The following is a 22,054-nucleotide window of genomic DNA, read 5'->3' as shown; positions in this document are numbered from 1 at the left end:
AATATCCTCTCAGTATCTACCCTGCCAAGCCCCCTTAGAATCTTATCTTTCAATAAGATCACCTCTCATTTTTCTAAACTCTAGTGAGTATAGGCACAACCTGCTTAACCTTTCCTCATAAGGCAACCCCTTCATCCCAGGAATCAGTCTAGTGAACCTTCTCTGAACTGCTTCCAATGCAAGTATATCCGGATACCAAAACTTATACGCAGTACTCTAGGTGTGGTCTCACCAATGCCCTGTACAGTTGCAGCAAGACTTCCCTACTTTTTTTACACCATCCCTTTTGCAATGCATGTCAACATTCCATTTGCCTTCCTAATTACTTGCTGCACCAGCATGCTAACTTTGTGTGTTTCATGTACAAGGACAGGTGCTTCCACAGTTGTCCTTATCAATATTTGTTGGCAAAGATACCTCTTGGTAAAGGAGACTTTGACCTTTGGGTTATGATTGCATTGACTGAACTTGGATCACGATCAGTGTGTTTTGTTCTGCCTAACCAGATTTAGTTTTGGCCTTCGGGTTGATGCCTATGCTGTTTGCATCCACTCTATTACAGTGGATATATACTTGTGAAATCTTGGGGATCTTGCTAATTCTGGTGACCCTTTGGTATCATCTGACATTTGTTTAGTTGAGGCAAAAACACTTTCATGAACTTCCTTTCTCTTTTTAAAAAAAAAAAACCCTCACGTCCATTGCTTGGGTCTTCTAGGATCATAGAATAATGTAGCAGAGGAGGCCACTTAGCCTGTGCTGGCTCTTTGAAAGAGCAGTCATGCTGAGTCCCAGATCCCAGCATTTGTCCGTAACCCTGTAAGTTCCTCATCCTCAACTACATGTTCAACTCCCTTTTCCAATTATTATGTGGAATCCGCTTCTGCCTTCTTTTCAGGTAGAGCATTCCAGATGCCAATAACTGAGTGGGAAAAAGTCTCATCTCCCCTCTAGATCTTTTGCCAATGATTTTTTGAATCTATGACCTCTGGTTATTGACCCACTTGTCAGACAGAATAGTTTTTCTTTCTTTACCCTATCAAAACCTCTCAATCTTAAAAAGCTCTATTAGGTCACCTCTTAATCTCAGTTCCAAGGAGAACAGTCCTACCCTTTCCAACTTCTCATAACCGAAGTCCATCATTCCTGGTAAACCACTTCAGTACCCTTTCTACGACAACCTAATTTCAGATAAAATTCACCATACAGAGATTCCTTCCTTTTGAAAAGCAAAGGAAATTGAATGGTTAGTAGCAATCGACTGTGATTCCAGGGCACTTTGCAAATGAGGATGGGTGCACATCAAGTTTATTCGTTAAAAAGTTTATTTGTCTTCAGTTGGTTCCTTCAAACTAATGTCAGAATGACACCGTTCCTTTTGTGTGAGAGACAGAGAAAACACAGCTTCACTGGTGGATGGCAATATGCAGACAGCACAATTCCTTGGAGTTTGGCTGCTGAATTAGAAGCATTGTTTGACTGTTCAAGATGTCCTACTCCAGACATCCTTATGCCATCTAGGTGGTATTCAGGAGAAGCTTTGAGAGCTTATTAAACTTGGGAGTTAAAGTTTTTCTTTGGATAAAATTACTACTGTCTTCAGTAGATAGTTCTTGCACTATTCTTAGAGTAATTTTTTAAGGTACAAAAGATTAAAGATCTTGATAATCTCTCAAATGACATTGCACACTTCACATTTTAAGCTTCCACCTAGCCAAATCCAGGCTCATGACGATCTCCCTCAGAAAGTGACGTTAACAACTTCAAAAAAGAAGTGAGGCACAATCAAACCCTTTTCTGCCTTCTGACCATGACGCACACAAGTCTACTAAAAATTCTGATCTTGTGTTCTTCAAATAAAAATGATCATGTATCCGCTCTGCATCTTTGAACTTGGAAGGGTAGGTTGAATTCCTGGATCTGTTGAAATGAGACTTATTCTGCCCCATGACTGTTCCTTGACAGCTGCATTTTCCATCTTTAATGAAGAATATACACTTGGTATCCAGAAAAATCTTGTACTGCAAAGATAAGCTAGAAGGACTGCCACGATACTGATCTCTTCAAAATGTGTACTCATTGAAATTTCAAAGTCCGAACCATTAACATTCAGCTATTGCAGATGGAAAATCCACTTGGGATGGGGCCACTATCCAGTATTGACCTTTTATAAAGGTGGCCCAGATCATGCAGTTTAGATTGACCCTTTGTGTGATCCTGGCCTCTTCAGGTTATGGCTCCTTTAAAGCCTCTGATCTTCTTCGGCTTAAGACATGCAATGCTTCAATGAATGTTGGTCTCTCAGTCGATCCAGTATATTAGTTTGGTGCTCACCTTGGGCTACTTTTAGGACAATCTTGGAAAACGTATGAATGAGCTTAGAGTTCCATCTTTCCGAAGAGTCTATCCCTCATTCCTTTCACCACCATGCGACCAAACTGTTGATTTGATTTCATCGACATCTTTAGAGCTTTCTGTAACTGATTTATTTACTTCAGCTTCACTGGCGATGAAACTGGTGACTGAACATCTATGAACCAGCTACCACATGAAGTTAACATCTCCTTACACACTCTGCTGCAGCCTTATAAGCTCATACCAGAAGAGGCACTCAACTCCATGAAGCATTTACAATGAATGCGTTAACACCATTAGGAATTAAGATTGTATGAATCATCTCCTTAGAAAAGGAGTCATTTTGAGCCTTGAGGCAAGCTTTGATTTACTATAGATTGTCCAACGCAATTTCTAACAGTACTGAAACATATTCCTGAAGTATATGGAGGATAAATGAATGAGGAAGGAAGTAAGATTAACTACCTTCATTCGCTGTGGTCTTGCCCATTTTTTGAATATGTTATCCTCCACATATCTCTCATACACCCACTTATCCCATTGTTTCTAACTCTCTCATTTGGAGTGTTTTGACATTTTACTAGATTTTGACAAAATTGTTTTCCTTTGCTGTGTAAGCATTACCTACCCTGCAGGCTACCTCCATCGATAAAAGAACCGCGGACTGGGTTGTGGCCACGGCTCTTCTACAGCCTAGGAGTGGGGAAAGATCACATGGCCCTCGAGAGACTTCAGTAAGGTTAGAACTCATGGAGGGACACCATCCAGGTGATTTTCCCCCATTAGATGTTGGGCCTGTTTTGAGGTATGTGGAGGATAAGAAAGGGAGAGAGAGAAGGTAGGTGATCTTACTGTACCTAGCTTTCCTTGCAAACTCCCTTGGAATATTTGTACTGATATATGTCTGATAAAATTATTTTCTTTCTCATTTGTAAATTGGGCAATCAGGATAGCGTTGCCAGTGGGCCAGATAGTGCAGTGGAAAATCAGAAGAATGCTCCCACACGCAACCTCTGTCTAACCCATTCTTGAGCAATGTCAGGAAAAAACTGGCCCTGTCCTCCCTTTTGATTGAAAATCATATGTGGCACGCTTGAAGAGAGTGTTAAGTAAATGTAAAATGAAGAATGGTTTTGAATTCCAACATCGTTTCTTTACCAAAATGCAGGGGTTTACTGCCTGGCTTTGTTGCCATCTTGTGAAATAAAATGTGTCTGAAATCTCAGAAATGCCACTTTGCTTGTAGGACAAGAAATGTGTTTTTGGAAATCTATCTGGAATTTACTTTTCAGCTAAATCTTAGCTGTATTCTCGAATTGACCACAAGATGTTGCTGACAAACTGAATATTGGCATAGCACACCAGTGATGAATTTGCACTGTGCTTTCACCAATCAACCTTCTTTGCAAATGTGAAACTGATGTGGTGCAAAGTATTGTCACTGGCTGCTGTAGTCTGTTGGTTCTGTGCACAGCTAGTGGGATTCTGTCAATCGAGGTATACCTGCTGCTTTTGTTTCTCTTTCTCCCTGCTCCTCTTGCATCCAGAGATTCTTGACAGTGTTACCAGTTCCCATTGAATCAATTAGGAGAGGAAGTAGAATATGTTAGAGCACTCTCTTCTGGGATTTGGGTTTGCGTCCGGCTGAAGAAAGGTGGAGGTGAAGGCCTCCTCTATTTCGAAGGGCTGTTGAGGACTTCCACAGGAGCTTAAAACTCTCTATCCATTTCCCCAACAGACAGGAATTAAATAACTTACCCTAAGTTCAGCATAACATGGCACTCGTTCTGCAGTCCAGCTTTGAGGGACCATGAGGACAGTAAGTATGGTGAGCAGAAGTTGTTGGCTTGGCAAGCAGTGGCTCTGAATTTGGATTCAGGTGCTTCGGGGCATTGCAGGAGGCTGAAGTGCTCTGCATTGCATCTGATTAGTGCTATACCTGACCTTGTGAGTACTTCATGCTGTCAATTGAATGCAAAACGAAAAATGTTCAATTTCCCAGCACTGTCCTCCCTCCTGTTCAAAAAAAAACAAACAGACTTGCAGTGTCCAACTTGGTATAAATGTAAGTTTTCTTTCCGCCCGGCAGTGCACGAATGGTCACTTGATGTGTGCAGGCTGTTTCATTCACCTGCTGGCTGATGCCAGACTGAAGGAGGAGCAGGCCACCTGCCCGAACTGCCGCTGCGAGATCAGCAAGAGCCTGTGCTGCAGGAACCTGGCCGTGGAAAAGGCGGTGAGCGAGCTTCCCAGCGAGTGCGGCTTCTGCCTGAAGCAGTTCCCACGCTCCATTCTCGAGAGGCACCAGAAGGAGGACTGCCAGGACAGGTAATGCACTTAAACCTCAGAACCAGGCAGTTTATTAACCAAATCACGGCCCTTATTGATCCTGCTTTTTATTCACAGTGCATAGGACCCAGGGGAGTGCAGGCACTCAATTTTAGGTGGCAGAAGTGACTTGACATGCACGAGCAAGTTTTGGGGGCAATTTAGAATTTTATCTGATTCGTGGTGGCAGCACCCACTTGGCTTTCCCCCCACTGTCTTGTGTGCAGTGGCCAACGTTAAATGTCGAGTCCTAGCGATTGGCAGGTCCTTGACAGTCCCATGCCCATGAAAATGCCAACCCCAGTGTAAAGAACGCAGAGGAATAACTGTTATCCTTTTTAGTTGAATATATATTTTTGAAAAAACACACCAGCCTCTTCCAAACAGGTCATCAATTTCTCAACTGATAATTTTCATAATTAGAACTCCTGTGAATGTGTCCAGTGCAGTAGGGAAAAACAATCCTAGCTGTCGATCCTCGAAAGCTGACCGGTGGGAGGAAGTGCAGAATCATTAAGGCAGTGGCTTAGGACAGCTTAAAATATTACAATAGGGTTAGACTAAAACTGCAGAAAGCAACACTGACAGCACAAATGCATTGGGATCTTTTTCAATAGCAATGTCTTGGGAGAGTTCAATTGACAAACCGTAGGAATGAAATGAAAAAGCACATTTTTTAGCCTTTGTATTTTTTTACTTTCTAGAATGCAAGACTTATTAATTTTTCCCTTCCAGTCTTGATCATCCTGTGCAATGCATTATTTTTAGAGCACAGCCAGGTTTCCTCAGGCGGCCACCACCACCACCACTAATACGACTACTACTACTACTACTGAAGTCAGCAGTCCTGGGGCCAGCTCTCTTCAAAGCACTTTCCCCTGGGGCCCTGAGACTGAGATTGAGAGCTCAACATTTTGGAGGGATTGCAGGTCCAGATCCGTATTCTGTGTAGAGTATTCCTCTCAGTGAGTTGCTAAAATTGCTGCATTTTTTAAATGCAGCAATTACCCACGAGATCTGCCTTGGGGCAGAGTTGATTTAAATGTTTACGAATTGATTTCTATGTCTTGTGCACTCTTTGTTCTCTGACCTCTACCAATGCTGATTTTTAGCAATATATTTAAAAATACATGGCGTCCTGGGGTAACTCCTCCCCTCTATTTTCCCACATCCTGACCAAATACCTCACTTTGGCAGTGTGCACATCTGTTTGGCAACCTGGTGCTTTGTACTCCATTTCTGATGTAATTGCTATTTAGCTTACAAACGAGAATCTCTTATGTGCAAACAAATGTTAGATTATGTAAGACTGGGGAAAGAAAATAAGGACATCAAAGAATTCCAACAACTGCAATTATTTCCTCTGTTTTCGAGCCTTGTGTTCTAGGAAGATCGTGCTCAGTAAAGTCTGACTGTGCAATTAGGACAGTCTGCCATCTCCTTTGTAAGAAGCACTTAGGCATTCTGCCATTTTAACTCAATCCATATCAAATGTTCAGAGGATATCCTTAGTTCGTTTTCAACACTGTCGGCAGGCTTGGCTGTGATAAACACGTTTTGACATTCAGTCCTCTACTTTTCTTTCCAAATTCCTGAATGTTAGTATGGAGGAAAAAAACATTATTCTTCACCACACTTCTGACCCCCAGAACCTTACCTGAATTTTTTAGAAGTTTTTTATAAAGAATCATAAAGTTTATGATTTGCCAGTCTTCCTTCAATTGGAGGCTCTAGTTTGGCGCCAGTAACCTTATCTCTTTTTTCCATTTGTGCTGGTGTAGAGATTTCAAGATTTGTCTCATGCCTTGGATCCTTCCTTGTGATTGACACTAGAATTGTTTTGCTGCCTTTCAAGGGTATTGCCAGAGGTTCCTTCCTTTGGTTGAGATATCTGCCTGTTCACAAGACTTGGATGAATGCAAATGATCCTGTATCACTATTTGAAGAGCAGCGGGTTCATTTGGTGACCTGACCAACTTTCTTCCTTCAACAGTACCGCTGCAAACTGATTATTCACCTTGTCTGGCGAAAGGCTATTCTGACAGGAAGGATGGCCAGCCAAGGTTCCTTAGTCTGATCTTGCTTCTGTTCCTTTAAGGGAATAATCTTCTAGGTTGTTCTGAGGACATGGATTTCTCACAGCAACAGCCAAGGACCACCTAACCATTGACTTAATTGAACAACATTCAGCATTGGCTTACATTGTCCAAGTGAAGATGTCAGAGTTGCTGAGCTCGACCTCCTTCAAGCTTCACCAATGGCTTATTTGGTTAAGGCAGCATGTAATCAAACTGTACAGGCAGTGGCTTGACCTCATTGTCCATATTTTGAGGGATGGTGGAGGAATGAGCCAGGCCTCCCATTGCTGGTCACTATCCAGTTGTCCACTGCTAGAAAGTATGCATCTGTGGGCACTTATTAAGGACAGAATCAATCTCGACTTTGCTGCTAATATTTGAATGGCTGTTTAGGCTCTTGCCCAAGGAACCATACTCACAGGAGGAATTGATGTTTTCAGTACGGAAGAAAATTAACAAAAATAAGTGCCTCACACAACACTATTTGACAAAATATTAAATATAAATGTTCATTAGCAGGACTGGCATCAATTAGTTCTGCTCCCTCGGGTGCAACTCAGCTCACTCGATCATCAACCAGTGCTACAACCTCACAAATGCTAATTTTGGTCTCAATTTGAAGCACCTATTTTTGCATTGGAAAAATTGAAGCCATGATCCTGTTGACGCTGATATCATAGAAACATAGGAATTGCGAGATTGCTCCATCCATTATGTCTTCTACCATGCTGTTAGTCGCATAAAACAATGATGATAGAGTTGCTGACTAATCCTAGCAATCAATCTCTTTCAATTAGTCTACAACAGACTTAGACATAACATAAGGAAAACCAGTAGTGGGAAACTTTGGGAACTGTGGGTCCAAAGTCACCTTTTCCTTTCCAAGCAGGCTACACTCAGAACACATCATGTCTCAATTGCTCATGTATCACATGTTCGTTCTGCTACATTTTCTTCAAGCATCTGTTAATCGAGGAACTCCTGAGCTTCCTTTGGGTCTGTGACTACTGTAATCACAACCCTGCCCAGGAATGTGATGCTTGTTTCTTTAGATAGCTTCTGTGGCAGCTCCCACGTTGCTGACACTGATTTCAGAATCAGCATTGTTATTAGCAGCTGCTTCGCAAAATCTTCATCTCATCTAGGCAGCTAGTCGTCCCTCCTGAAATCGGAATATTGAAGCATTCAGAGGACTATCTCGTGTCTCTTTAGGGTGAGTGTCAAAACAATTGTTCTCCCTTACAGCGCAATGGAATGGTCTTGAAACTGAGAATTGGTGCTTTCTAAATCAATAATGTTCAAGAAAGAACTGACAGATAATCAGTTATTGAGTTACAAAAGAAAGAACTTACGTAAGTGACCTGTTGATCTTTGTGATGGTGTTACTAGAGAGAGTAATGTTGGCCAGGCCCTGGGAGAACTGCCTGCTCATTTTCCAATGGTTCTTTAGGATCTTCTACATCCACTTGAACAGGCAGGCGTGCCTTGATTTAATATCTCATCTGTAAAACCGCACATGAGAGCAATACTAAGGGAGTACTGCAATGAAATGTCAGCTTGCAGTACGTGCTCAACTGCTGGCTTGAACCCACAACCTTCAGTCTGAGACGAAAGTGCTACTACAGACCCAAGCTAATACTAGAGAGCCCTCAGCACAGAAGGTGCTGATCACATGCTCGGTGGAATCTATGATAATTTGAGCTTCTGGAGATGTACATGATTGGAGGACAACTGTGAAGAGTAGGATATTCAGTGGATATTCTGAATTATTTGACTTACACTTGAGGCCAGAGAAAAATTATTCTGAAACGTTCCTCAGGAGATAAAATTGATTGGATAGAGTTTGTAATGGGTTAGATATTATCTGGTACAACGGCTGGTTTGACATTTGCTTATTGTGCAAAAATCCAATCACCAGTTTGAGTCTCTGTACCAAGTTACTACAATGCAGAAATTATGTATTCCACTGAGCATTTTATCATTACCTTCTGTACTGACGGCTCTCTAGTGTTAGCTTGGGTCAGTAGTAGCGACCTTGTCTCAGTCTGAAGGTTGTGGCTGTGCAGAGGCAGAGCTTCTGTTTGCTTGATGTGAAGTGCACACTTGGTTAAGTCCAGTGACCTTTGGTGCAGATCGGTAGACCCAATGTTGGGGAACCCCAGTGTGCACAGGTGTTTTGCTGGAGTTCAACTAACTGAAATGGCGGAGGCTGAGTACAGAGCCTCCTGCTCCCTCTCCAGCATGGACCACTGCAGTTGTTAACATTGGCTTGCAGGGTTTCCCAGGGCCAGGTGGAAAGAATGCTAGTCCCCAGTGACAGTTCTGTACCTCCAGGTTCAAATAGTGAAACAAGCTCCTGGTCAGTTATAAACAATACCCTCGAGTACTTTGGACCCATCTGGCTCAGGGATCCACAGAGTTGACTTGATACTGAATTCCTAATACCAGATGTGTTGTCCTGAATTGCACATCCACCCAGTGATATTGCTGGTCTCTCTTCTGTATCTTCCCCAATCATCCTCCAGGTAGTTGCTCGTCACCGTAGTAGTGACTGCATGGTCATTACAGCACACCATGGTCATCATAGCCTATTGGATAATTGTTCAAGCATTTGGAGGTTTGAGGCTTCAGCAGCAGTAATTTGTGACTCTGTCACCCATTACTGGTGGCTTCTGAGGGTGGCATTTGTGGATTTGCCCTGCTGACCTCCAGATACTGCCATGCAGTAGTTGACATTCCAAGTCTTGGGTTTTCACATCGTGTATATGATCAGCATCTTCCTCCTTCATGAAGGATGGACCTACACAGTGATGTGCCAGCCATTGTTTTCTTCTACCCATTTAAATCCATTGGTGTAGTCCAGACCACACCCTTTTCATAGATCCTGTTTTAGGAAGACAATTTAACTGCTTCTTAAATGATTTTTGCTTGATCTATGCTGCCCAAAGTCCAGTCTGTGCAATACAGGGCTAAATTTGCCCATTACTAGTCTGAACCTGTGTTTTTTATAAATTTGTTCATGGATGTGGGTGTCGCTGGCTAGGCCAACATTTATTGCCCATCCCTAATGGCCCTGGAGCAGGTGCTGCTGAGCTGTCTTCTAGAAACGCTGTAGTCCTTGGGGTGTAGGTATACCCACTGTGCTGTTAGGGAGTTCCAGGATTTTGACCCAGTGGCAGTGAAAGAATGGTGATATAGTTCCAAGTCAGGATGGTGTATGGCTTGGAGGGGAGCTTGCAGTTGGTGTTCCCATGCATCTGCTGTCCTTGTCCTTCTAGGTGGTAGGTGTGGGAGGTGCTGTCGAAGGAGCCTTGGTGAGTTGCTGCAGTGCCTCTTGTAGATGGTATGCACTGCTGCCACTGTGCATCCGTGGTGAAGGAGGTGAATGTTGAAGGTGGTGGGTGGGGTGCCTATCAAGCAGGCTGCTTTGTCCTGGATGGTGTCGAGCTTCTTGAGTATTGTTGGAGCTGCACCCATTGAGGCAAGTGGATAGTATTCCACCACACTCCTGACTTGTTCCTTGTAGATGGTGGACAGGCTTTGGGGAGCCAGGAAGAGAGTTACTGGCTGCAGAATTCCCAGCCTCTGACCTGCTCTTGTAGCCACAGTATTTATGTGGCTGGTCCAGTTTCTGGTCAGTGGTAACTCCCAGAATATTGATAGTGGGGATTCAGCAATGGTAATGCCATTGAACGTTAAGGGGAGATGGTTAGAATCACTCTCATTGGAGATGGTCATTGCCTGGCACTTGTATGACGCAAATGTTACTTGCCACTTATCAGCCCAAGCCTGGATGTTGTCCAGGTTTTGCTGTATGTAGACACAGGCTGCTTCATTACCTGAGGAGTCAAGAAGGGTGCTGAACATTGTGCAATTATCAGCGAATATCCCCACTTCTGACCATGAGATGGAGGAAAGGTCATTGATGAAGCAGCTGAAGATGGTTGGGTCCAGGACACTACCCTGAGGAACTCCTATAGTAATGTCCTGCGACTGAGATGATTGACCTTCAACATCCATCTTCCTTTATGCTGACTCCAGCCAGCAGAGAGTTTTCCCCCTGATTCCCATTGACTCCAGTTTTGCTAGGGTTCCTTGGTGCCATACTCTTGTCAAATGCTGCCTTGATGTCAAGGGCAGTCACTCTCACCTCACCTCTGGAGTTCAGCTCTTTTGTCCAGTTTGGACAAAGGCTGTAATGAGGTCAGGAGCTGAATGGCCCTGGTGGAACCTAAACTGAGCGTAAGTGAGCAAGTGCCGCTTGATAACACTGTCGATGACCCCTTTCATCACTTTGATGATTGAGAGTAAACTGATGGGGTGGTAATTGGCCGAGTTGGACTTGTCCTGCTTTTTGTGTACAGAACATACTTGGGCAATTTTCCACATTGCCGGGTAGATGCCAATGTCGTCGCTGTATTGGAACAGCTTGGGTATGGGGTCAGGGCCCATAGCCGTTTTATTATCCAGTGCCTTCAGTCATTTCTTGATATCACGTGGAGTGAATCGGCTGAAGACTGAAATCTGTGATGCTGGGGATCTCAGGAGGAGGCCGAGATGGACCATCCACTCGGCACTTCTGGCGGTAGATGATTGCAAATGCTTCAGCCTTGTCTTTTGCACTGATGTCTGGGCTCCCCCATCATTGAGGATGGGGATATTTGTGGAGCCTCCTCCTCCAGTTAGTTGTTTAATTGACCACCATTCATGACTGGATGTAGCAGGACTGCAGAACTTGGATCTGATCTGTTGGTTGTGGAATTACTTAGCTCTGTCTCTCACATGCTGCTGCCGCAGTTTGGCACGCAGGTAGTCCTGTGTTGTAGCTTCACCAGGCTGACACCTCATTTTTAGGTATGCCTGGTGCTGCTCTTGGCATGCTCTTCTGCATTCTTCATTGAACCAGGCTTGATGGTAATGGTAGAGTGGGGAATGTGCCGGGCCATGATTGTGGTTGAATACAATTCTGCTGCTGGTGGCCTACAGCACCTCATGGCTGCCCAGTTTTGAGTTGCTAGATCTGTTTGAAATCTACCCCATTTAGCACGGTGGTAGTGCCACACAACATGATGGTGGGTATCCTCAAGGTTAAGACAGAATTTCATCTCCACAAGGACTGAGTGGTGGTCACTCCTACCAATACTGTTATGGATAGATACATCTGCAACAGGTAGATTGGTGTGGACGAGGTCAAGTAGGTTCCTTCACCACCTGCTGCAGACCCAGTCTAGCAGCTATGTCCTTTAGGACTCTGCCAGCTTGGTCAGTAGTGGTGCTACGAAGCCACTCTTGGTGATGGACATTGAAGTTCTCCACCCAGAGCACATTCTGTGCCCTTGCTACCCTTAATGCTGCTTCCAGTTGGTGTTCAACATGGGGAAGCACTAACTCATCAGCCGAGAGGGGGTGATAGGTGGTAATCAGCAGGAAGTTTCCTTGCCCATGTTCGACCTGATGCCATGGGACATGTGGAGTCAATGTTGAGGACTCCCAGCGCAGCTCCCTCCTGACTGTATACCATTGTGCTGCCATCTCTGCTGGGTCTGTCCTGCCGGTGGGACAGGACATACCCGGGGATGGTGATGGAGGTATCAGTGTCATTGTCTGTATGGTATGATTTCCATGAGTATGACTGTTCAGGCTGTTGCTTGACTCATCTGTGGGACAGCTGTCCCAATTTTGGCACAAGCCTCCAATGTTAGTGAGAAGGACTTTGCAGGGTCGACAGGGTTGTATTTGCCATTGTCGTTTCCAGTATCTAGGTCGATGCCAGGTGGTCCGTCCAGTTTCATTTCTTACACTTTGTAGCGGTTAGATAGAACTGAGTGGTTTGCGAGGCCATTTCAGAGGGCAGTTAAGAGTCAACCACATTGCTTGGGTTTTTACAACAATCGACAATGGTTTCCTTCACCAATGGTGGTCACCATTAGATTAGCTTTTCATTCAATATTTAATAATTGAATTCACATTTCACCATCTGCTTTGGTGGAATTCGAACCCATGTTCCCAGAGCATTAGCCCACGCATCTGATTACTACTCAAGTGACATTACAACTGTGCCATTGCCTTCCTCCTGTTGTCGCTTCGCTTGGAATAGTGCTTCCAATTTATTATTTCTTTCCAGTTTGCTATGCTGTTGAGATCCCTCCTTTGTCACCTTCTTTCAAGGGTGATAAAACAGAATGAAGATGATAGAGAAAAGTTATGGAACTATATCGGAGCTACGAGGAATGATGGGGGTATCTTGGAATAATCAGTCTTGAAAGTGACGATTGAAGCACGCTTGGTTACGTGCTCGTTTGTCTCCCTTGCTGTCCAAATCCAATCGTCTCCACATAAACACCTCCCTCTCTCCCCCTCTTTTTCTCTCTCTCATTCCTCCCCTTTTTCTCTCTCTCTCATCCTTCCTCTCTCCATAGAACTATAGAAAAATTACGGCACAGAAGGAGGCCATTCAGCCCGTTGTGTCCGTGCTGGCTGGAAAAACTTTCCGCCCGATCTGCTCCCACCTTCCAGCACCTGGTTCATAGCCTTGCCGGTTACTGCACTTCAGGTGAATGTCCAGGTACCTTTTAAAAGAATTGAGGGTTTCTGCCTCCACCACCGTTCCTGGCAGTGAATTCCAGACACCCACCACCCTCGGTGAAAAAGCTTTTCCTCATGTCCCCTCTTATTCAAGGTGATTGGTAGAAGGATCTGAGCCCTCTGGTAATTGACCTCTCCGCTAGGGGAAACAGGTCCTTCCTGTCTATCTAGGCTCCTCATTATTTTGTCCCCCTCAATCAAGTCACCCCTCAGCCTCCTCTTCTAAGAAAAACAACCCTAGCCTATCCCATTTTTCCTCATTGCTGCAACTTTCAAGCCCTGGCAACATTCTTGTAAATCTCCTCTGTACTCTCTCCAGAGCAATTATGTCCTTCCTGTAACGTGGTGACCAGAACTGTACACAACACTTCGGCTGTGGCCTAACCAGCGTTTTATACAGTTCCAGCATCACATCCCTGCTTTTGTATTCTATACCTCGACCAAATAAGGAAAGCGTTCTTCACGACTATATCCACCTGTCCTGCCACCTTCAGGGACCTGTGAACAGGCACTTCAAACTCTCTGACTACCTCTACACCTCTCAATATCCTCCCATTTATTGTGTATTCCCTCGCTTTATTTTCCCTCCCCAAATGCATTATCTCACACTTCTCTGGATTGAATTCCATTTGCCACTTTTCCGCCCACTCAACCAAACCATTGATATAATTCTGCAGTCTACGGCAATCCTCTTCACTAACAACTACACAGCCAATTTTTGTCATCAGCAAATTTCCCAATCATGCCTCCCACATTTAAGTCCAAATCATTGTCATATATATTAATCAGCAAGGAACCCAACACTGAGCCCTGCGGAACGCCACAGAAACAGCTTTTCATTCGCAAAAACATTATCTTTCCCCCCCTCTCTTTCACCCTTCCCCCGCCCCCCTCACCCTTCCCCCGCCCTCGCATCCTTTAGTTACAAAGTTAGGTTGGAATAGCTGGGGTTTGTTCTCCTTGGAGCAAAGGAGATCGAGAGGGAATTTTATAGACGTGTATGAGATTATGACAGGCTCTCCTCCCCCACCCCCTCTTCCCCCAGCCTTCGCTCTCCCCCTCCCCCTCCCCCATATCCTTTCACTCTCCTCCCCCACCCCCTCTGCCCCCCAGCCTTCTGTCTCTTTCTCTCTCACCCTTTTTCTCTCCCCACCCTGTCCTTCCCCTCTGTCTCTTTCTCTGTGTGTTTCTCTCTCCTTCCTTACTCTGTCTCTCTCGTCCTTCCTCTGTGTGCCTGTGTTACTCACTGTCTCGTCCTTCCTTCCCCTCCCTCCCTCTCTTTCTGTCTCTCATACTTCCATCTCTGCCCTTGCCCTCAACTCAGACATACTGTACTGGAAATGTTACCATTTGTTTTGCTGCTGATACAAGGCTCAGATCCTTAAGGCTTTGCCTTCTGGTAGGGAAGAATTTGCAGATATGCTCCAGAATGAGACAAAATACACAGATGAGTAAGGGAGCACCCTAGGCAAGCATTACATTTGAAAGGAACAGTATCCCTTGGAGCATTGTCTCTGTGCAAGGGGAGGATTCTTAACTGCCCTCTGAAATGGCCTAGCAAGCCACTCAGTTGTTTCTAACCACTACAATATACAGGGGGAGGCGATGGCGTAGTGGTATTATCACTGGCCTCGTAACCCAAGGTGGTATTCTAGAGACATGGGTTTGAATCCCACAGCAGAAGGTGGAATTTGAATTTAATCAATCAATCTGGAATTATAAAGCTAGTCTAATGGCCATGAAACCATTGTCGATTGTTGTAAAAACCCATCTGGTTCACTAATGTCCTTTAGGGAAGGAAATCTTCTGTCCTTAACTGGTCTGGCCTACATGTGAATCCAAAATCACAGCATGCCCTCTGAAATGGCCTAGCAAGCCACTCAGTTGTACCTAACAGCTACAAAGTCAATAAAAAGGAATGAAACCGGACGGACCACCCAGCATCGACCTAGGCACTGGAAATGACCACGGCAAACCCAGCCCTGTCGACCCTGCACAGTCCTCCTTTCTAACATCTGGGGGCTTGTGCCAAAGTTGGGAGAGCTGTCCCACAGACTAGTCAAGCAACAGCCTAACATTGTCATACTCATGGAATCATACCTTACAAACAATGTCCCAGACACTGCAATCAGAGGTGCCGGGGCAGTGGTCTACAGTAGGGAGGGAGTTGTCCTGGGAGCCCTCAACATCGACTCTGGACCTCTTGAAGTCTCATGGCATCAGGTCAAACATGGGCAAGGTAACCTCCTACTGATTACCACCTACCACCCTCCCTCAGCTGATGACTCAGTACTTCACCATGTTGGACACCACTTGGAGGAAGCCCTGAGGGTGGCAAGGGCACAAAATGTACTCTGTGTGGGGGACTTCAATGTCCATCACCAAGAGTGGCTCGGTAGCACCACTACTGACCAAGCTGGCCGAGTCCTAAAGGACCTAGCTGCTCGACTGGGTCTGCGGCAGGTGGTGGGGGAACCAACACGAGGGAAGAACATACTTGACCTTGTCCTCACCAATCTGCCTGCCGCAGAAGCTTCTGTCCATGACTGTATTGGTAGGAGTGACTACCGCACAGTCCTTATGGAGGCGAAGTCCCGCTTACACATTAAGGATACCGTCCATCGTGTTGTGTGGCACTATCACCATGCTAAATGGGATAGATTTCGAACAGATCTAGCAATGCAAAACTGGGCACCCATGAGGCGCTGTGGGCCATTAGCAGCAGCAGAACTGTACTCAACCACAATCTGTAACCTCATGGCCTGGCACATACACCACTCTACCATTACCATCAAGCCAGGAGACCAACCCTGGTTCAATGAAGCGTACAGGAGGGCATGCCAGGAGTAGCACCAGGCATACCTCAAAATGAGGTGTCAACCTGGTGAAGCTTGAACCCAGGACTACTTGCGTGCCAGACTGTATAAGCAGCATGCAATAGACAGAGCTAAGCAATCCCATAACCAATGGGTCAGATCTAAGCTCTGCAGTCCTGCCACATCCAGCCGTGAATGGTGGTGGACAATTAAACAACTAACTGGAGGAGGTGACTCCACAAATATCCCCATCCTCAATGATGGGGGAGCCCAGCACATCAGTGGAAAAGATAAGGCTGAAGCATTTGCAACAATCTTCAGCCAGAAGTGCCGAGTTGATGATCCATCTCAGCCCCCTCCTGAAGTCCCCAGCATTACAGGTGCCAGACTTCAGCTAATTCGATTCACTCCGCGTGATATCAAAAAATGACTGAAGGCATTGAATACTGCAAAGGCTACGGGTCCTGACAATATTCCAGCAATAGTATTGAAGACCTGTGCTCCAGAACTTGCCGCGCCCCTAGCCAAGCTGTTCCAGTACAGCTGTAACACTGGCATCTACCCTGCAATGTGGAAAATTGCCCAGGTATGTCCTATACACACAAAGCAGGACAAGTCCAACCCGGCCAATTACCGCCCCATCAGCCTACACTCAATCATCAGTAAAGTGGTGGAAGGTGTTATCAACAGTGCCATCAGGCAGCACTTGCTTAGCAATAACCTGCTCAGTTTAGGTTCAGCCAGGGCCACTCAGCTCCTGACCTCATTACAGCCTTGATTCAAATATGGACAAAAGAGCTGAAGCCAAGAGGTGAGGTGAGAGTGACTGCCCTTGACGTCAAGGCAGCATTTGACCGAGTATGGCATCAAGGAGCTCCAGCAAAACTGGAGTCATTGGGAATCGGGGAAAATTCTCTTGTTGGAGTCATAGCTAGTGCAAAGGAAGATGGCTGTGGTTGTTGGAGGCCAATCATCTGAGCTCCAGGACATCACTGCAGGAGTTCCTCAGGGTAGTGTCCTAGGCCCAACCGTCTTCAGCTGCTTCATCAATGACCTTCCTTCAATCATAAGGTCAGAAGTGGTGATGTTTGATTGCACAATGTTCAGCATCATTCGTAACTCCTCGGGTGCTGAAGCAGTCCGTGTAGAAATGCAGCAAGACCTGGACAATATCCAGGCTTGGGCTGAGAAGTGGCAAGTAACATTTGCACCAGACAAGTGCTGGGCAATGACCATCTCCAACAAGAGAGATTATAACCGTCTCCCCTTGACATTCAATGGCATTACCTTCGCTGAATCCCCCACTGTCAACATCCTAGGGGCTACCATTGACCAGAAACTGAACTGGAGTAGCCATATAAACACCGTGGCTACAAGAGCAGGTCAGAGGCTAGGAATCCTGTGTCGAATAACTCGCCTCCTGACTCCCCAAGGCCTGTCCACCCATCTACAAGGCACAAGTCAGGAGTGTGATGGAGTACTCGCCACATGCCTGGATGGGTGCAGCTCCAACAACACTCATGAAGGTTGGCATCATCCAGGACAAAGCAGCCTACTTGATTGGCATCCCATCCACAAACATTCACTCCCTCCTCCACCGACGTACAGTGGGTGTACAGTCACTGTCGCTGGGTCAAAATCCTGAAATTCCCTTCCTAACAGCACTGTGGGTGTACCTCCCCACATGGACTGCAGCGGATCAAGAAGGCAGCTCGCTACCACCTTCTCAAGGGCAATTAGGGATGGGCAATAAATGCTGGCATAGCCAGCAATGCCCACATTGCATGAATTAATTTTTTAAAAATCGATCGGGAATGAAACCGGATGGACCACCCGGCATCGAAAACGACAACGGCAAACCCAGCCCTGTGGATCCTGTGCTCTGATTTCCCTAAATCACCACCTACCGTTATAGTCATGATGAAGCCAGGCGTAGGATCTAATGGGAGCAATAAATGGTCCCTTTCAAGGGACCGCTTTACCACTACTACACTCTCTTACTCATTATTGTACTGGTGGTAGTTCATTACTGGATTTATTTAGGGAGTATGAAAATCATATAATTTACAAACTGACTGCAGCTACATCGGAGTTGGGAGACCTGTCACAAGTAAAATAAGCCTAACACTGCACGGAAACTGACGTAATGCTCTACTCTTTGCTAAATGATGCAGAAGAAGGAGGCACCGAATGGCTGACTGCTTATTATACTCTATAAAGGGAGGTCTGTTTGGTAATTCCTCTCGATGACCTAAGAATCTGTGCTTTCACAGTTTGCTATTTGTTCCTGTTAGGTTGTAAGTGCATGAGTATTTGCTGCTGTGAAGTATTGATGGGGGGAGCAAAATGGGGACGCAATATTTTGATCCATTGAGTAATTCCAGATTTTAGTGCTGGCACCTTAGTGTTTGACCACCTTTTGAGACTGTCTTTGTAAGGTGAGGGTTTTCCTGATCCAGGTTGAAGTTTGATTCAGTAGATGGTGGAAGGGTTTTTCATGGAGTGCATTTTTTCCCCCCCTTTGGCGTCCGTAAAGCTCTGCCAAGTTAGGGGGAGCAAATAATGTTTCATAAATTGTAGGGAATTTCTGTGGAACTCCTTGGGTTTCAAGCCCTCCACCACTGCCCCCACTTCCCACTGTCTCTCACCCATCCACTGTACGGAAGGTCAGGTTCTTTGGGGAAAAATGTGTTCCATGGATAACTTAAAAGCAGCCGAATTTTTGAATCTGTCTTTCTGGACAGGTGGTCTTTCAAACAGACTCTGTGTATATGTGACCTGGAACATTCTCATGAAGGTAACTGGTATCTCCATCATTTGCAACATGTTTTATAGGCTAGACTGCCTAACTGACACACATTAAAATTATTCACCATGAGTCATCAGAAACACAATGAGATACTTTTTTCTGCTCCATTTAAATTACAGTGTTATTGAATAAAACTTTCTGAAAGCAAAAACGGATTCCTGTACTTCATTTTTCTTCGAAAATATTATTTTTGTGCTTTGTGATTCTCTGCTCATTTCTGACCTTGGTGATGCGTAATTAACTGTACTGATGACGGAATCAAAGTTTGAGGTATGTGTAACCACTGAAAGGGAGAGTCATTTTAAAGCTGCTGCCCTGGCCCAATGAAGCAAATTTTCTTGTTGAGGTCCGGTTGATAGAATTTCAGTGCAGTTGAGTCTGGATGCAATTTGAATTGCAATCTTAATATAGCCTTAATAAAGTTATTTTACTTCAGAATGTGGTGTTTTGTGCAACAATAACAGCAACACGCGTTTATATAGCACCTTTAATGTAAAGCATCTGAAGGTGCTTCACCGGAGCGTTATCAGTCTAAATTTGACACAGAGTCACGTAAGGGGACATTAGGGCATATGACCAAAATCTTACTTGGAGAAGTAGGTTTTAAGGAGAGTCTTAAAGGAGGAGAGCGAGGTAGAGAGGTGAAGTGGTTTAGAGGGGGAATTCCAGAGCTTAGCTGAAAGCATGACTGCCAATGGTGGAGCAGTTAATGTAATGGGGGAAACACAGGAGGCCAGAATTAGAGCAGCACAGAGATTTCAGAGGGTTGTGGGGCTGGAAGAGGTTGCAGAAGTAGGCAGAGGCGAGGTCATGGAGGGTTTTGAAAACAAGGATGAGAATTTTTAAATTGAGATGTTGCTCAAGCAAAAACAAGTGTTGATCAGTGAGCATGAGCAGTGGGTGAAATGAGACTTGGTGCAGAATTTTGGGTGAGCTTAAATTTATGGAGGTTGGAAGCTAGGCCAGCTGAGAGTATGTTGGGTTTTGGTAGTTGGGGCAGGATCAGAGTCGGGCGAAATTATGGAGCTGAAAGTAGGTAGTTGTAGTGACGGCACAGATATATGGTCAGAAGCTCTTCTCTGGGTCAGTTACGACACCATGGTTGTGCGCTGTCTGGCTCAGCTTCAGACAGTTGCCAGGGTGAGGATTGAGCCGGTGGCTAGGGAGTTTGAGGCGGGGACAGACGACAGTGGCTTCAGTCTTTCCATTATTTAGTTGGAGGAAATTTCTGCTTGTCTAGCATTGGATGTCGGACAAGCAGTGGCGAGCTCAAGTGATGTGATGGTAAGGTAGAGCTGGACATAATCAGCCTGTGGAACCTGACGTTCTGTTTTTAGAACTAAAGAACCATAGAAAAATTATGGCACAGAAGGAGGCCATTCAGCCTGTCATGTCCGTGCTGTCTGGAAAAACTTGCCGCCCAATCTGCTCCCACCTTCCAGCACCTGGTTCATAGCCTTGCCAGTTACAGCACTTCAGGTGAATGTCCAGGTACCTTTTAAATGAATTGAGGGTTTCTGCCTCCACCACCGTTCCTGGCAGTGAATTCCAGACACCCACCACCCTCTGGGAGTAAAAGTTTTTCCTCATGTCCCTTCTGTTCTGTTTTTGAATGATGTCTCCAAGGGACAACATGAGAACTAGGAAGGGGCCAAGGGTAGGTCCTTGGGGGACAACAGAGGTAACGATGCGGGAGCAGGAAAAGAAGCCATTCTGGGACTGGATAGATAAGAATGGAATCAGATGAGTGCAGTCCACTCAGCTGGACAACGGAGGAGAAGTATTGGAGGAGGATGGTGTGGTCAAATGCGTCAAAGGCTGCAGATGGGTCGAGAAGGGCGAGGAGGAATAGTTTATCATGGTTAGTTATAAATGGTATTATTTACATACGAGCTAAGAGCAGGAGTAGACCACTTGGCCCCTCGAGCCTTCTCCAGTAACTTGGTTAAACATGATTTCCCTTTGACAAAACCATGATTACTGCCTGACTGATTACCTTGTATTTTTCTAGGTGCCCTGCTATAACATCTTTAATAATAGCTTCTAACATTTTCCCTTTGACAGATATTAAGCTAACTGGCCTGTAGTTTCCTGCTTTCTGTCTCCCTCCCTTTTTGAATAAAGGAGTTACATTGGCTATTTTCCATTCTGATGGAACCTTCCCCGAATCTAGGGAGTTTTTGAAGATCAAAACTAACGCATCCACTATCTCACTGGCCACTTCTTTTAAGACCCGAGGACTTTGAACACCGTTTAATGCTGTGGCAGGGCTGACAGCCTGATTGGAGGGATTCAAACATATCCTTCAACCAACACCACTAAAACTGATTATCTAATCATTATCACATTGCTGTTTGTGGGAGCTTGCTGTGTGTGAATGGTTGCTGTGTTTCTCTACATGAGTGACTACCCTTCAGTAGTAGTTAATTGGCTGTGAAATGCTTTGAGGTTGTGAAAGGTGCTGTATTAATACATGTTTATTTGTTCATTCTTGACCAAGGAGGTGGTGTTGGGAATTATGCTTATTCTCTAATGTTCAGTGCAAACAGGTGTCACGGAGGTTTTGATATCATTTAGTGGTAGATTTCTACCTGACATGGAATTAAGCTGCAGTTGCCTCAACGAGTTGCAAGCAACTCTGAGTTGTCAGCCGACACTGTTCCTTGACGAGAAATGTGTAGACTTGGAGTACAATTTAAAGTAGTTAAGATAGTTTGAAATCCTCAGATAATTATTGGTTTGTATTAGTCATTTACGGCCAGAAGGAGGCCATTCGGCCGATCGAGACCATGCTGGCTCTCCATGGAGCAATGCAGTCAGTCCCACTCCCCCACTTGATCCCTGCAGTCCTGCACAATTTCTCTTGGGTGGTTATCCAACTTCCTCTTGAAATCATTGTCTCTGCTTCCACCACCCTTGTGGGCAGCGAGTCATTACCACCTGCTGTGCAAAAAAAAAAGTGCATCCTCATTTTCCCCCTGCATCTTTTGCTTAATGCTTTCAATCTGTGCCTCCTAGTACCATTTGTTAATAGGAGCAGTTTTTCCTTGTCTAACTTGTCTAAGCCTGTCTTAATCTGTACA

The 22,054-nt window shown here is 45.1% G+C and overlaps 1 protein-coding gene across 2 annotated transcripts in view; it reads left to right on the top strand.

The window, feature by feature from the left end:
- The window catches only part of zftraf1 (zinc finger TRAF-type containing 1), a 204,447-nt gene that overhangs the window by 72,754 nt on the left and 109,639 nt on the right, over positions 1 to 22,054 (top strand). For both annotated transcript variants that reach the window (XM_068015986.1, XM_068015976.1), the window contains exon 2: positions 4,445 to 4,683. In XM_068015986.1, the coding sequence (XP_067872087.1) occupies positions 4,445 to 4,683 (239 nt within the window). The remainder of the gene's footprint in view (positions 1 to 4,444; positions 4,684 to 22,054) is intronic.

The sequence above is a fragment of the Heterodontus francisci genome, chromosome 2 (genome assembly GCF_036365525.1).
Source record: "Heterodontus francisci isolate sHetFra1 chromosome 2, sHetFra1.hap1, whole genome shotgun sequence".
In the NCBI taxonomy this organism is placed as follows: domain Eukaryota; kingdom Metazoa; phylum Chordata; class Chondrichthyes; order Heterodontiformes; family Heterodontidae; genus Heterodontus; species Heterodontus francisci.
This window is presented reverse-complemented; position numbering and strand designations above follow the sequence as displayed.